The sequence below is a fragment of the Arvicola amphibius genome, chromosome 3 (genome assembly GCF_903992535.2).
Source record: "Arvicola amphibius chromosome 3, mArvAmp1.2, whole genome shotgun sequence".
Classification (NCBI taxonomy): Eukaryota; Metazoa; Chordata; class Mammalia; order Rodentia; family Cricetidae; genus Arvicola; species Arvicola amphibius.
In genome coordinates this window covers 153,501,647-153,517,070 of record NC_052049.1, presented here as the reverse complement: position 1 = coordinate 153,517,070, position 15,424 = coordinate 153,501,647, and the positions used below count along the sequence as shown (strand labels likewise).

Below are 15,424 nucleotides of genomic sequence, written 5' to 3'. Positions count from 1 at the left end.
GAGGCAACTTCGCTAAGATGCCTATGCTTCTACAGAGTGGTGACGGGTGCTTGGGCATCCAGCCTGGTCCTTGTTTCCTCCATCCCAGCTTTATCCTCCTTTCCGAGTTTCGACCTGCACGGAGACAGATCTACCAGGATGACGTCTGGCACCAAGAGGGTCACTACTGTTCTGAGACCAAGGCGGCAGCCTGTGTCCAAAGCCCCAAGGCCGGTAGGGTCAAGTTCCTCTGGGACGCTAGGGGAAGGCCACAGCTGAGGAGCTGCCACGCTAGGCCTTGCGGGCAAGCCCCGACCAATCACTGTGGGGCATACACGAACTCTAGCCAATCAGCACCCGTCTTATTCCCGAGTCCCGCCCGCTCTAGCCCAGGTCCCCCGAACCCTGTCCCGGCGCCGGCATTCGCGGCTGTCGCTGCAGCCGCCTCCGGAGCCGACTCAGGCAGCCCGGTTCCTGGATCCCTTCGTTATCCCCGGTCGCCGTCACTGAAGATGAGTCCCTGCGCGGCCGCGCGCCTTCCCAGCGGAGACCCCCGGCGCACCTTCATCTAGCGACTGGTGAGGGCGGAGGCGACGGCGTCCTGCCAGCCCGGCGGGGGGGAGCAGGGCCCGGGGAGGGGACTCGCGGAGGGGTGGCTTCGAGCTTTGCGCCGCGTGGCACGGCCGGGTGGCCTGGGAGCGCAGCCCCGCCGCCCCCTCCAGCTAATGAATGGCCTGGTCCCACGAAGTGCTACGTCGCCCTGCCGCCCGACACGCCCTCCAGCGACGCCGCCTGTCTAGTTTCCGAGAGCTGTCTGGCGTCACTTCCCTTGGAGCCCTTCCTAGAGGCGCCCTTGTCCCTTAAAGCCTGAGTGGAGTTTACAGAGTTTGAGTTCACGCGGGGCTCGCAGGAAGAGTCGCTGCTGGGTGGAAAGGGACGGTGTCCGTTCTGCAGAGATAGGATAAAGACCCCTTCCGATGGTAGCTGTCAGATTGCAAGGGGATTTAGTTCAGAGGAGACATGGTTAACCCAGACCATTGGCCGTGTTCTTGACTCCGTTATCTGCGGTGCTAACGTAGTCAGAAAACTTGAGTTGTGTTAGCCAGAAGGGATGTTTTTCAAGGAGCAAAAGTTGAGTGGCACCTGTTCCCTTCTACCTTGAAGTAGGACGTTTCAAGAAGTTTGTCAGAAATACTGAAAAGGGTGGTGCTTTAATTTTTTTTTAATAGATAGTGTAAGCTACCTTACTAATGCACAATCGCAGGCGTTTTTTGGTCAATTCCGCCCTTCTTGGTTGAATTACTTTGATTTGTTTTTATTGTTTTAGAGACCTACTTCATGGTATATGTGGACAGAACTTTTTTAGAAACGTGTTTTCTAAGAAAGTTTTTGCAAAGCTTAAGTCATATCGCAGCTTCAAGACAAAAAATTGGATATGTTGGTTTTCATTTTTAATAAAACTCGTTTGAAGGACTTTAAATATACTAATTTTTGTGTAATGATTTCACTTTATTTTTAACTTTCAAGGTTCTTCTGGATTATAAAATTTTAGACTGAATATACCTATTAAAGGATGTCGGTATGACTTGTTACTTTCAATGAAAAACTAGCTTCTTATTACATGGGAGTAATTTTTTGTCACATCCAGATCACGTACTTTCTCCTTAAATCTTGGGCAAATATTCTTTTATTAAAACGAGATATTGAATTGGACCAAGTTTCTATACACAGAGAATATATGAGAATAACATTAGATTACAATATTAATAGACCTAAATTACTTAATGTCCTAACCATTGTAAATGCTTATGTTTAAAAAATGTTTCGGCTTATTATGAGTCTTTGATTATGCCTCATAATCTGTAGCTTATAACATTTAAATTAGTAAAGATGCATTAGTAAAAATGATATATTATTTGTATTTTGATAAAAAACACTGCCTGAAGACGAGTTAAAGCTAAAGCCACTAGAGGTCAAGTAATGATGACACACACCTTTAATTAATTCCAGGATTTGGGAGACAGAGTCAGATGGACCTCTGAGTTCAAGGCTACCCTGGGCTACACAAGATCAATGCAGAAACAAATTCAGGTGGTGGTGGCTCACAGAGATCATTCATACCTCCGCAAATACTTACTGCTCATCTGAAACTCTCTACCTAGGCTCCCAAGGATATATATATTGTTTTTTTCGAGACAGGGTTTCTCTGCAGCTTTAGAGCCTGTCCTGGAGCTAGCTCTTGTAGACCAGGCTGGTCTCGAACTCACAGAGATCCGCCTGCCTCAGCCTCCCGAGTGCTGGGATTAAAGGCGTGCCACCACCGCCCGGCGGATATTTTTTTCTTGTTTGCGAATTTTTTACATACATACCGTGTCTTTTAATATCCCCCCCTCCCTGCCATTTCTTCCCCTTTAATCCCTAATCCCTTCTCTGTCCTTCCTATCACCATTCTCTCTTCCTCTTTAATGTCTTTTTTTTTTCTTTAACCCACTTTAGACAACTTAATGCTGCCTGTATGCACATGGCCACCTACTGGAGCATGGGTGGCCTCTCAGGAGCCAAACCCCTGATGAAACTGACTTTCTCCTATCAACCATCAATTGTCCTTAGCTATGGAAGTGACTTCATGATTACCTCCCTGCCCAATGCTAGGATTTTGTCTGGCTTTATCGGGTTCAGATCCTGTACATGCAGTCAGAGCGGCTGGGAATTCATATGTGTGTAGGCCCATATTTTGGTATGGCATAAGAGCCATAGGTCCGGTCTGAGGTGCTCACGTAGCTTTGCAGACAAGCTGTCTCAACCTAACAATAGCTGGGATGTGCTGTTCCTTCCACTTTTGTTATTAATGTAGATCGCCTGAGGAGAGGTGTTGGCTGAAGCTGATCAGGATGTTTGGTGCTCCTTCCTTTTGTAATTTGGAGGATATTTTATAGAGATGCTAATTCAGGCCTATGTGACAGCTAACATACTGCAAACAGGTAGATGCAAACGTGACAAAAAGCCATTCACCTGGTTACCTAGGAGACAGCCTAATGCATTTTCCCACTCAATTGATAGGATGATATATAAACTGTTAGGAGAATAAACGAGAGATCTTGCTTTTCAAGGATGACCATGTAAGTTATGTCCAATTATTCTTCACGACTCCGTTCCAGTCTAGTTAGGGGAAATAGTTACCTGTGTTGGACCCACACGGGCCTCAACATATGTGCAACGATCGTGCTGTGCCCAGAAAAGCATTGCTTTGTTGTATACTACCTCTGGCTCTTAAAACTATTTCACATCCTTATCCACAGTGATCCCTGAGCCTTGGGAGGATGGTATCAAATATCTGAGCACTCCACAGTCTCTTATTCTGCATGCTGACGAGTTGTGGGTCTCTGTGTTAATCATTGTCTTTTGCTAAAAGAAGCTTCTCTGATAAAGGTTGGGAGATGCGCTGATCTATGAATATAATGAGAAGTCCTTAGAAGTTGGTTTAATGGTGGTCTCATTTAGCAGGATAGTAGTAGTGGATTCTTTGCTAGAACCTATTACTTAGCCAACCATTAGTTGGCCCCATTAATGGTACCAGATGTGAGTTCTGTCTTATGGAGCAAGCCTTAAGTCCAGTCAGAAAGTGTTTACTCCATAACATTTGTGCCATGGTTACAGCAGTGAACATATCTTGTCAGGCTGATTGCTGTAGTTCCCAGGGTTCGCAGTCGGATGAGACTGTTGATTACTGTTAGATAAAACTGTAACCTGTAAGACAGTGTTTTTTGTTTGTTTCTCTGCTTTCTTTTGTTTGGAATATATTAGGGTAGTGGGTGATTAGATTTGTTTTAAATTATAATTATATTCTTAATTATTGATGACTATAAAGCCTGGGAGCCATTGTTCAAGACTCAGTGTTGACTAAAATCTTTGTGGCAGGACAGTTGTTGGGGTTGAACCGTTGCCAGTAGCTAACCTAGCTAACTATACTTTGCCAACTGTTTCATTTCAGCATTTCAAATGTCGTATATAAAACAAAGATTTGATAATTTATTTGTTTATTTGCTTAGGCTCCTGCCTTAGTCTGTTTTACTGCTTTGCTAAGAAACCATGACCAACACAACTCAGAGGGTTAGTCTATGACCATGGCAGAGCAAAGGCATCGTGGCAAGAATTGCTGAGAGTTACATCTTTACCTGCAAGTAGGAGGTGGAGAGAGATAATGGGAATGGCCAGAGTCTTGAAACTTTAAAACTGGCCCCAGTAACATGTCTTTTCTGAGGCCACACTTCATAATCTTTCCCGAAATGGTTCCACCAACTTGGAACCAAATATTCAAAAATATGAACATGTGGGCCATTCTCATTCAAACCAGTGTAGTTTGCTATTTTTTTCTGATTTCCAAAGTATTCAACCCTTAACTGTTTTCAATAGTAATAGTCAATGACTTGACTATTTCGCTAATATTGTTATTTTATTTTTAATATTTTAAACTACTTGAAGCATTGGTTCTTTTTCTTGGTGTCAGTTAAATTCCAAAGACACTTTTAGGTTTAAACTATGATTTTGAAGTGGGTGGTTTTTGGTGGTGTTCTTTTGTTTTTGTTCGTTTGTTGGCTTGTTTGTTTTTGTGGCACTGTGTTCAGTTAAAAACTGTATAGGTTTTCAGAAACAGACCTGGAACTAGAATCCAGGTAGTTTGTTGCTCTCATTTCTAAAAGGTGACTCATCAGCATAGTCATTATCAGAAAGCCAGGTAGATGGTAGCCTTCTGACTTTGATTGTGGTTTCAAGTGGGTATAGAGATGACATACTTAGACATATTTGTATCTAATGTACCAAAGTTTGCTGTGCATGTACAATGGACTCATGCCTGTCTCGGAAGAAAGAGTCTTGTAACTGTTTTTTCTTTTCCTTGTTACCAAAGAACAGATACCAAGGAAAGGATTACACAGTGCACTATGTTTTAGGGAAGGTTTTCCTTATTTTTCTTTAACATTTTGTGTAGCTTTAAGAGTTATATTGAATCCTATCATCATTTTATACTTTGAGATTTCAGATCATATTTTTGTACGTGGTGATTATAAAAGAATACCCTTTTATGTTTTCATGGCTTCATTCTTTTACCTTTGTCTCTGAGCCATCTAGAATTTATGTTAATATAGGTATAAAGTGTCAAAAATTATTTCTTTCCAGATAGCTCTCCAGTTTTTCTGATATCTTTAGTTTAATTATTTCCCCCACGACAAGGGGTCATTAAGAAGAGAAGACACATTTCTTACCATGACTAAAGTAAAATGGAGTAATTGGTGAAGTATTGGTTGTTTTAGTTAACAGTTATGATGTAGTTTTAGGTGGTGACCTTTTGGAAGATATTCTCTTGAAGATCATACGTGTAAATGTGTTTATAGCTTCTGGGGACATGGTTTATAGAGTTAAAAATAATGAAAGTTGATAGCCTTTTTAAAATGAATGAGCGTGGAGTTGCTTACATTGTAAAATATTTCAAGAGAGTTATATTTGTGATTTTGTTTTTGCTTTGTTTTCCTACAGGTCACCCTCGCAATTATGGATATTTGAAAGGCTCAGACGGTGTGGAGGGGGAGTTCCCCTCCTCACTCCCCCTTGGTGCTTGACTTCAGAAATAATTTATAAACTGGGATTTTTTTAAAAAAAGAACTTGTATTTGATATGAACTTTATAGAACTATTTATAATTTTTTTGATTTAAGTGCCAAAAGATTATACAAAGATATATAGTTTTATATAATTGTTGTGAATATTGAAATTATAACCCCCAAAGGGTCATATCTTCTCGATAATTCTTCCTGAATAATATCTTTGGGTCCTCGCTTTTTCATTTTTAAAATTTACTTCAGTGACTGTTCTGAAGGAGTAAGCAATATAATAGCATTTAGGATGGATTCTGCCACCCCTGACTGCACGTCAAAATGTCGATCCCTGAAGCATGCGTTGGATGTCCTGTCTGTGGTAACAAAGGGGAGTGAGAACCAGATCAAGGCCTTCCTCTCCACTCACTGTTACAACGCTGCAGCTGTCAAGGATGCCTTTGGCCGGAATGCCCTGCACCTGGTCTCCTCCTGCGGGAAGAAAGGAGTGTTAGATTGGCTTATTGAGAAAGGCGTGGACCTGCTGGTGAAGGATAGGGAGTCAGGCTGGACAGCACTGCACAGGAGCACTTTTTATGGACATATTGACTGCGTTTGGTCTCTGTTAAAGGTAAGTATCAGTTTGTTTCAAAATCTTATTTAGTCATGCACTTTTCTTTTTTCTTTTGTTAAAAATAGCATTTTTTCTCACTTTATAATCCTGATTATGGTTTCCCCTCCATCTCTTCTTCCTGTCTCCACTCCTATCTAGATCCAGTTCCCTTCTGTCTCTTATTTAAAATAAATAAGCCATGCCTCGAATCCCAGATTTATGCATTTATTCCCAGCACTTGGGAGACAAAGGCAGGCAGATCTCTGTGAGTTCAAGGCTAACCTGGACAGTTCTAGCCAGAGCTATACTGTGAGGCCCTGTCTTGAAAACAAAACCTAGAAAAGAAAGAAAGAAAACAAGCAGGCTTCTCTGGGATAATAATAAAATAAAGTATAATAAGAGGGTTGGGTGGGAGGAAGGTGGGGGGAACAGTCAGAGGGAGGGAGGGAGGAAGAGTGGGAGGGAGGGAGGGAGAGAGGAAGGGAGGGAGGGGGAACTGTGGTTGGTATGTAAGATGAAAAAAACTAAATAAAAAATAATTATAAAAAAAGGGCACAAAGTGAGGAAACCCTCATGCCATCCCCTCTGGTATAGAGGAGAAAAAAAAAAGGATAATAAGATAAAACAAAAACTAACATAGTACAATTAGATGAAATAAGCAGAAGGAAAAGAGCCCAAGAAAAGGCACAAAGAAACAGAACCTCTCTCCCCCCCCCCCCCCCCCCCCCCCCGTTCACACACTCAGGAATCCCATAAAAAAACACCAAACTAGAGTCTATAATATATGCACAAAGGACCTGAAGAGTAAAATGATAGAAAAATATAAATAAAACAAAATTAAAAAAATAAAGGTAAAATTTAAAAAGTCCAGACATGATGGATATGACATTATGAGACAAAGAATCTCCAATGTTGCTATTGAGTTCATTTTCTTTTGGCCACCTACTATTGAACCTATAGCCTGCCCTTAAGGGGAATGTCATTTCCCCAGTGAGACTCCCTTAAAGCAAACCAAATTTGCAGGTGACTGTCAATTGGGGTTAGATTCTGGGCTAGGGATGGGGATGTATCTACTAGGACCCCATTTGGTGTGTTGCAGGCCTGGTGCATGCTGCCTCTCTCTGTGAGTTCATGTGGTGCCTGTTCTGTTCTGTCTAGAAGGTCATGGTTCCTTGGTGTTCTCCATCTTCTCTGACTCTTGAACTCTTTTCACCTCCTCTACCACAGGGTTCCCTGAGCCCTGAGCCGAGGGATTTGATGGAGACATCCCATTTAGGGTTGAGTGTTCCAAGATCTCTCACTCTCTGCATATTGTCTTGTCTGGCTGTGAGTCTCTTCTGTGTTTGTTTCTGTCTGCTGCAGGAGGAAGCGTCTCTGATGCTGGCAGAGCAGGGCACTGATTTGCTTCCCTGGCTGGAGTTTAGGCATGTGATTTTCCTTTGTACTACCCACAGTTCCCCTCCCTCACCTCCTCCTGCCGTTTTCTTCCCCTACCCCCATCCACTCCTCAGAGAAGGTAAGGCCTTCCATGGGGAGTCAGCTAAGCCTGGCATATCAAGTTGAGGCAGGACCAAGTCCTTCCTCCAGGCATGTGATTTTCTTAATCTATTTCATGTTGTAGTTTTTTAGGAGACGTTTATATGTGTTTGATGCTTTTATTGTTCTACTTATCTTTAGATTTAAAATCCCATATGTCTTATTTATTTGCACATTTTATGTAAAATTTCAAATAGACATTAAAGCTCACAACATATAATAAGCTTTTGTGCAATTTTATGTTATGTGTACTGTATGGTACTGTCAGGAAAAACCTTGAACACAGTTTATTTGAATTTATGAATTTATGATTTATGAAATTATGATTTATGAATTGGGCAACACTTAAAACCAGAGAAGTTCAATGTGGAGATGTCGCTTAGGGGTGGAACACTTGCCTAGAGCTAGCGATCTCAAGGCTCAGGTTTCCACCTCCAGTCCCCGCTCCCACCCGAAGAGGCTTAGAGAACTGTTGCTGCAGATAGACAGAGTGGAGTCCTCATTAGAGGTTAACTGGTGCCTGTGACTCGTCAGGTCTTCGCTTGCTTCTTTTCATGTTAGGCTTCTGCTTGCATACAGTGGAACCCACTGTTAAGGTTACTCCCGTCTAATGTAATTCTACTGAAAAATTTAAAATAATATCTTCGTGTATTTAAAAAATTACTTAAATTATCAGTGACTACTTTACCAGGGTTCTGATTGTTGAGTATCAGTTAGGGATAGGAATTAAGGTTTTGAATAATATGTCCACTTCTTGTTTAACTAGAATAAAATGCTTTTAATTTAAAAATTTGATAATTAAAATCAGCTTAATTTTTATGAAATTTTTTCACACAGTGGATTCCATGTAGGTTTGTTTTGTGAGTAGCCAAATTATGAAATGTTTTGAGAAGTACTCAGTGTTATGGCACTGGTAAATACTGAGTCATGCATTCTAAATATGTAACTTTGCTTTATATATGCATTTTGTCAAGTTTATGCAGGCCCAGAAGATGCTAAACAAGTCTTTCTATCTTTAAGCAATTGGTAGTTAAATTAGGAATCTTACTATTAGTATTTCCATCTGTTTGAATTTTTAAAAAATAATTATTTACATAGGATTTTTTGTAACATATTCTTATCAAAATAATTTCTAATGTGTGCTGCTAGTGTAATATCCTTTTTCTGGAACTAAATTGTGTAAGTGGTCTATTTACTGAGTCATCTTGGATATGTTTCCAAGCATGGAGCGTCAGTTGTGTCTACAAAAGGGGAGTTGTAGTCCTTCCTCATATCTGCCCCACTTTTGTAAGGTGCATCGCTAACTCCTTTTCTCACCCTCTAGGGAAAGCTAAAGAATTAAAACATCATTTGGCTCCAGTCTTACCTCTGAATCCTTGACAGGAATATTCCATTGCTGCTAATTCTATTGAACTTTTGAGGGCTCTCTGGTTTTCTTCTGTCTGAAAGGTTGCTAGGCATATGTCTATATTGAGGGCTTCCATTTGAAACAGTTGTGATTTGGCCTGAATTTTGGACTTAGATTTGCTTTAGATATTCATGGTAGTGTGGCGTGTATTGTTCGTGAGAAGCTAGGAAATTGTGCTTTGGCTGCCTTGCTTAGCTTGTCTGTCTTATTATCAGAGCCTTATTGACCACTGACAGATAGTGAATTTTCACTGATAAAACATTTCTACCAAAATGTTCTTCCAAAACTGTTGAGTATTCTCATGCTGTGAGATACCTGCTCAGCCTGTCCTTTCCTTTGGCCTTGCAGTTCTCCTTTCAGTGACAAGGGGTGCAGGACTAGTCCTTCATTAAGGGCGTCACGTCAGTTCTCTGATGGCCACCGTGGTACCTTAAGTGTTACTCATTGACAGCAAAATACTATAACCACAAGTGCAGGTTCAGTGAATTTGCATCTGATAAAAATTCAGAACTACAGAAATTTTATGTCAAATGCCAAAATAAATTTTCCAATAAATACATACCTATACTGTCCATACTATCAGCCCCTGATTGCCAAATACAGGAGACCTTAGCAGAAACTCTTTGCCTACATAAAGCTACAATAAAGGTAGCAATTTTAGGTGACTTTGCTTTGACACCTTTATTCCATGATGGGATTGAATGGCAAAAGCTTTATGTTTATAGGATTCTTCTGCGTCTGTTGCAGTGTACTTTAAATTGTTTCATTTGTAGTCCTGGGGTGAGCCTAGGGCCTCACACATGGTAGGGAAGTACTCCCTGGCTGGATTATACTTAGTCTTTTTTAAGTCTTGAGACCAGATCCTGTTTAGTTTCCCAAGCTGAATTCAAACCTGTAAATCCTACTGCCTAGCTGGGATTGCAGTCAGAAGTCAACACTACGCCTGGTGCCGTTGTCTTTTTATAGTGCTGTTTACTCACTGGTCTGGAAGAACTTGCTTTGATTTTTTTTCCTATTGTCATGAAAACCTAATAGAATTTCAAAATTGCATGGGTTGAATGACACACTAACTGCAAAGTATTTTGAACAAATATCTTTTGAGTATATGATATATGCCATAGAGTGAGCTGTGCATTACAGACATTGGAGGGAACATGACTGAGCTCTTTTTTTGATTGAGTTTTTATAGTAGTATGGAGAGATAGGCAAAAATGAAATAATTAAATATAAATGGAAAGTGCTTTTGAAATATTGTAGTGTTAGGGTTTTGCACATAATAGAGACCAACAGTGGTAACGTAAGTGAAAAGATCTTAGGGTGTTAGACACTCCACAGAGGAGACAGCCAGAACATCCATGTGACTGTAGACCTGTGAACAAAAACCAAACTAGAATAACTATAAACTAATTAGAATAATTGATCTGAAATTTTATCTCCTTCTAAACACCAGGAATAATAATTTTTACCTAACACTGTTTTAGGACTACATAGTCAAAACAAAAACAGATGTTAGTGTTTCCAGGAGCATCAGTGCTGTGTGATGAAATCATGTAGAAAGCCCATCTGTATGCCTGTAGAAGACCGTCATAAAATACTCAGGCTCTTAAGCCTGCTATAAACTTCAATGCTAGTTTGTAAATTACTCATTTGGGGGATATATACAGAAAGAATTGATTTTAAATAAGTGGCATATACTTTGCTCAACATGTACTATTAGCATTCAAGAGAAATACGTTATGAAGTATGGTAGTCCATGGGGCTCCAGAGAACAAGAGTCCAAAGTCTTGCTGTTTCTGATGATTGAGATAGTTGCGGTAAGTAAGGTCTAGCAGTAATGCCTACAAGGTAAGCTATGATATGAGTTACTGAGTTCTCATTTGTCATGTTTATAGTTTGGAATATTGTACCTTTCAGAGTGCCTTTCTATTAAGACCAGGGTAGGTGAGATGAAAGAGATGGGCACTGATGATCACTGCTGTGCAGTCTTTGCTACTGTATGTTTTTAGACTTGAAATCTGACTGTAAAAAGTGAGTGTGTCTGTAGACATGCCTAATTACACATATACAGATAGATATAGGTCCTTCTATGCAATCAGATCTACATTATCTGTTTGGTTCGAAGTCATTATAACAAATGCTTGAGGTGCATTACCTTTTGATGAAGAAATTTTATTTGGTTTGTGATTTTGGAGATTTCAGACTCTTGTTCCATTGCTTTGGGTCTCTGCTAGTGCAGTACCAGGAGTCTGTGGTGAGCACTCTACTCACCTTGGGTATTTACAAAGCAACAAAGAGGAGGAAACCAGCATTCTGTAGTCCTCCAGTAGTACAGGACCAGAGAGGGAGGAGTATCTACTTGGCCCTACCTGTCAAATGTTTTTCTGCCTCCCAGTAGTGCCACTAGGCGTTCCACAGTGGAGAAGTATTTCACTTGAAAAACTGTCTTATGTACTTCTCTTTGATTTAAAATGTTACTTTGGGCCTGAAGAAATGACTTAGCAGTTAAGAGGGGACTGGAGTTCATTTCTCAGCACCCACACTGGGTGGTTCACTGTAATTCCAACTCTAGGGGATCTGATGTCCACTTTGACATCAGTGGGCACCAGCATACACATGCACACACGCACATGCGAACACACACATGTGTACATATGCACAACCAAACCAAAACTTTAAAATGTTATTTCTTGTTTTATCAATAATTGAACATTTTATAATTTTTAGTTCTTTTACATATCAGCGCAAAATGTATGTAGCTATGACAGATAATTATTGCATGGTTATTTTTCTCTTTTTAATGTGTTGATCATTTGGGTTTTATGCAGAAGTTACTGGTTTGGAGTGAATTGATAATATGTAATTTTATTTTGTAGCATGGTGTTAGCTTGTATTTACAAGATAAAGAAGGATTGTCACCTTTGGATCTTCTAATGAAGGACAGGCCAACTCACGTTGTGTTTAAGAACACTGGTAAGAATAGCTCCACACAGTTCGGCAAGGGGCAGTTTTACTAGTAACTCCTAGTAGTATTTATTCTGATTAAAATATTGAGGATTTATTTGTTTGAATATCTGTAAAGGACTTTTGGACTTTTATTTTCGATTCTGTTTATTATTTTTATTTTTTTATTCTTGTTTGTCTTTTTTTTGTTTTGTTTTGTTTTGTTTTTGTTTTTCAAGACAGGTTTCTCTGTAACTTTGGAACCTGTCCTGGAATTAGCTCTGTAGATAGGCTGACCTTGAACTCACATAGATTCACCTACCTTTGCCTCCCCGAGTGCTGGGATTAAAGGTGTGCACCACCACCACTCCGCTTTGTTTTGTCTTTTTTAGATTGTGTTTTTAAGAGTTAAAGCACAACCCAAGGAGTTGGCAGTTTATAATTATTATTATTTTAAAGCCATAATGTTCATCCAGAAAATAACACTAAGTAACTAAAAGAAAAGTAACTATTTTACCCATGCATTTTTTTGTTTTTGTTTTTGTTTTCTTTTGTACTTTGACACAGGGTTTCTCTGTAACTTTGGAGCCTGTCCTGGAACTAGCTCTTTTAGACCAGGCTGGCCTTGAAGTCACAGAGGTCCATCTGCCTCTGCCTCCTGAGTGCTGGATTAATCCCACCACCACCTGGCTACCCGCACATTTTAAGACTTAAAAAAAGTATTGGTTCTTGGCTTTCGCCTTGTTTGATGCATGGCATCTCCCACATTAGCTGTCTCCAAGCTTCTGGAATTCTCTTGGTTTTGCTTATCAGCTTGTTGAAGTGCTGGGAATACAGATACTCTCTCTATGTCTGGCTTCTACATGGATCCTGGGGATTTGGACTTAGGCCCTCCACTTTGTGGCAAGCAGTTTTGGCAACTGAACCTCCTCCCAAGTCCTACTTGCACATATTAATGTCACTTCTTCCACTTTTTTTTTTCCCTTTTGGTTTTGGAAATGTGAATTTACAGTAAAAGAGAAGAGAATTAATGGAAGTATTGCATAGTTTCTATCTAAGCCAAGTGAGAACACATCATTGCCCTTCCCCCACTGCATTGTTCATGACAATCAAAATTTCATTCTAGAATATTTTTAGTCTTCCAGAATAAAACTGAAGACTTATCACAAACTTTCCTCTGATTAAGTTTTATATCAGTTTAAAGGCTCTTTCTTTAGTCATTGTGATTTTGTGTATCAAGACTAAATTGTAAAAATGAATGTTAGTCTTGGGTGTGTTAATTTACACGTGTAATGCCAGCACTTGTGGTGGCAGGGTGAGGAGGTCAAGGCCATGCTCTGTTACGTAATGAATTCAGAGGCCATCTTGTGCCCTGGAAGTTCCGTCTCAATTCCTCATTTGCCCTAAAAAAGAAAAAAAAGTTAGTGTTTGTATAGTAACATGTAGTAACAGTGATACTATGCTCACTTTTATAAACACACGTATTTATAAAGCTTATACTTAGAATATCTTGGAAATAAGGTAGACATTGCAGGTGATTGTTCACTCAGCTGTAGGTGACATGTTACCTTATTAGCTCTCAGTGAGGGCCAAATACTGTGATTATTCACATCAGGTTCAGCCTTTCACTCTGGTTTGTGTTTTCTGAGTTTTAAAATTTTTTTTAGAATTATACACTGTATTAATAGATTTGTATTTATAAATATACAAGCTAATTTAGTTTCTATTGAGTCATGTTTCAGGTAAACTGCTGATTATTGTGTTTCTGTAGTTAGGCTAAATTGTCATTCACTTAAATTCTAACAGAATAAAATCCTAACTTTTATTTCAGATCCCACAGAAGTCTATACTTGGGGCGATAACACAAACTTTACTCTGGGTCATGGAAGCCAGAAAAGCAAGCATCACCCAGAGCTGGTGGACCTGTTCTCCAGGAGTGGAGTTTATGTCAAGCAGGTATTCTGAAAGATTATCCATGTTCTTTGAGAGATAAGATAAAGTATTTGATAGTTTGGATTTTGCACATTTTTATTCTTTTGAAGGTCTAACAACATCTTAATGAAGAAATTCATTAGGAATTTGCCACTTATGGTTTTTACTGCATTAGCTTCAGTCATATGTGTAGGACGTATGTGTAAGGGGTGTTAAGCCATTTACTTCTCAAGTCATGTGTCGGAGGTCGGTGTTAATTCTGGTACATGATCCTGAATTCTTAAGTGTGAGTGAATGTGCCCTTTCCACTGATAACATGTGAAGCTCTTCTGCATGGTTGTCTGTCCTTCTGCTGAGCTGTTTTACTTCCGCAGACTGTTCACTCTCAGTGTGCTCCTTCCCTCTGTCGTCCTGTGTGCGCAGACTGTGCACTCTCAGTGTGCTCCTTCCCGCTGTCGTCCTGTGTGTGTGTGCAGACTGTGCATTCTCAGTGTGCTCCTTCCCGCTGTCGTCCTGTGTGTGTGTGCAGACTGTGCATTCTCAGTGTGCTCCTTCCTGCTGTCGTCCTGTGTGTGTGTGCAGACTGTGCATTCTCAGTGTGCTCCTTCCCGCTGTCGTCCTGTGTGTGTGTGCAGACTGTGCATTCTCAGTGTGCTCCTTCCCGCTGTCGTCCTGTGTGTGCAGACTGTGCACTCTCAGTGTGCTCCTTCCCGCTGTCGTCCTGTGTGTGTGTGCAGACTGTGCATTCTCAGTGTGCTCCTTCCCGCTGTCGTCCTGTGTGTGCAGACTGTGCATTCTCAGTGTGCTCCTTCCCGCTGTCGTCCTGTGTGTGTGTGCAGACTGTGCATTCTCAGTGTGCTCCTTCCCGCTGTCGTCCTGTGTGTGCAGACTGTGCATTCTCAGTGTGCTCCTTCCCGCTGTCGTCCTGTGTGTGCAGACTGTCTTTAATGTCACTCTCCTTTTAGGCTTCTTTTTCATTTTGCTCTGAGCAGTCTTGTAAAGCATTTAATTTAACAAGCCTGAGGTCTTATTTTTGCCGCTCACACTGTACTCACTTTAATGCTAAGACTTTTACATTTTATGCCTCAGATCCCATCATTTGAGTTCACCTTTGTCTTATGAGCTATATTATTTTTTCTGTTACTGTAAAGAAGTGCCTGGGACTTACTGAAAGGAGGAAAGATTTGTTTTGGATCAAGTTGTGAAGTCCATATTTCTTTGGCTGTCTTTGGGTCTGGTGAAATAGCACAGCCTGTTTGAGAGAATGGTGGAAGGCTCTGCTCTCCTTAGAGCAGCCAGAAACACCGAGTGTAAAGGAGACTGCTCTCCCATGGTCCCCTTTGAGTGATTCCCCTAATGATCTTTAGCCTCCTGCTAGCCACACTTGTTGAGTTTCTACCACCTTTCAGTAACACCAACCTGAGGACCA

The 15,424-nt window shown here is 40.6% G+C and overlaps 1 protein-coding gene across 4 annotated transcripts in view; it reads left to right on the top strand.

Annotated features, from left to right (window-relative positions):
* The first annotated feature begins 349 nt into the window (after positions 1–349).
* Ibtk (inhibitor of Bruton tyrosine kinase) overlaps positions 350–15,424 on the top strand; it is a 70,200-nt gene continuing 55,125 nt past the window's right edge. For all 4 annotated transcript variants that reach the window (XM_038321818.1, XM_038321821.1, XM_038321819.1 and 1 more), the window contains exons 1-4: positions 350–557; positions 5,512–6,197; positions 11,997–12,093; positions 13,895–14,019. In XM_038321818.1, coding sequence (XP_038177746.1) covers positions 5,877–6,197; positions 11,997–12,093; positions 13,895–14,019 — 543 coding nt within the window. In that variant the 5' untranslated portion in view covers positions 350–557; positions 5,512–5,876. The remainder of the gene's footprint in view (positions 558–5,511; positions 6,198–11,996; positions 12,094–13,894; positions 14,020–15,424) is intronic.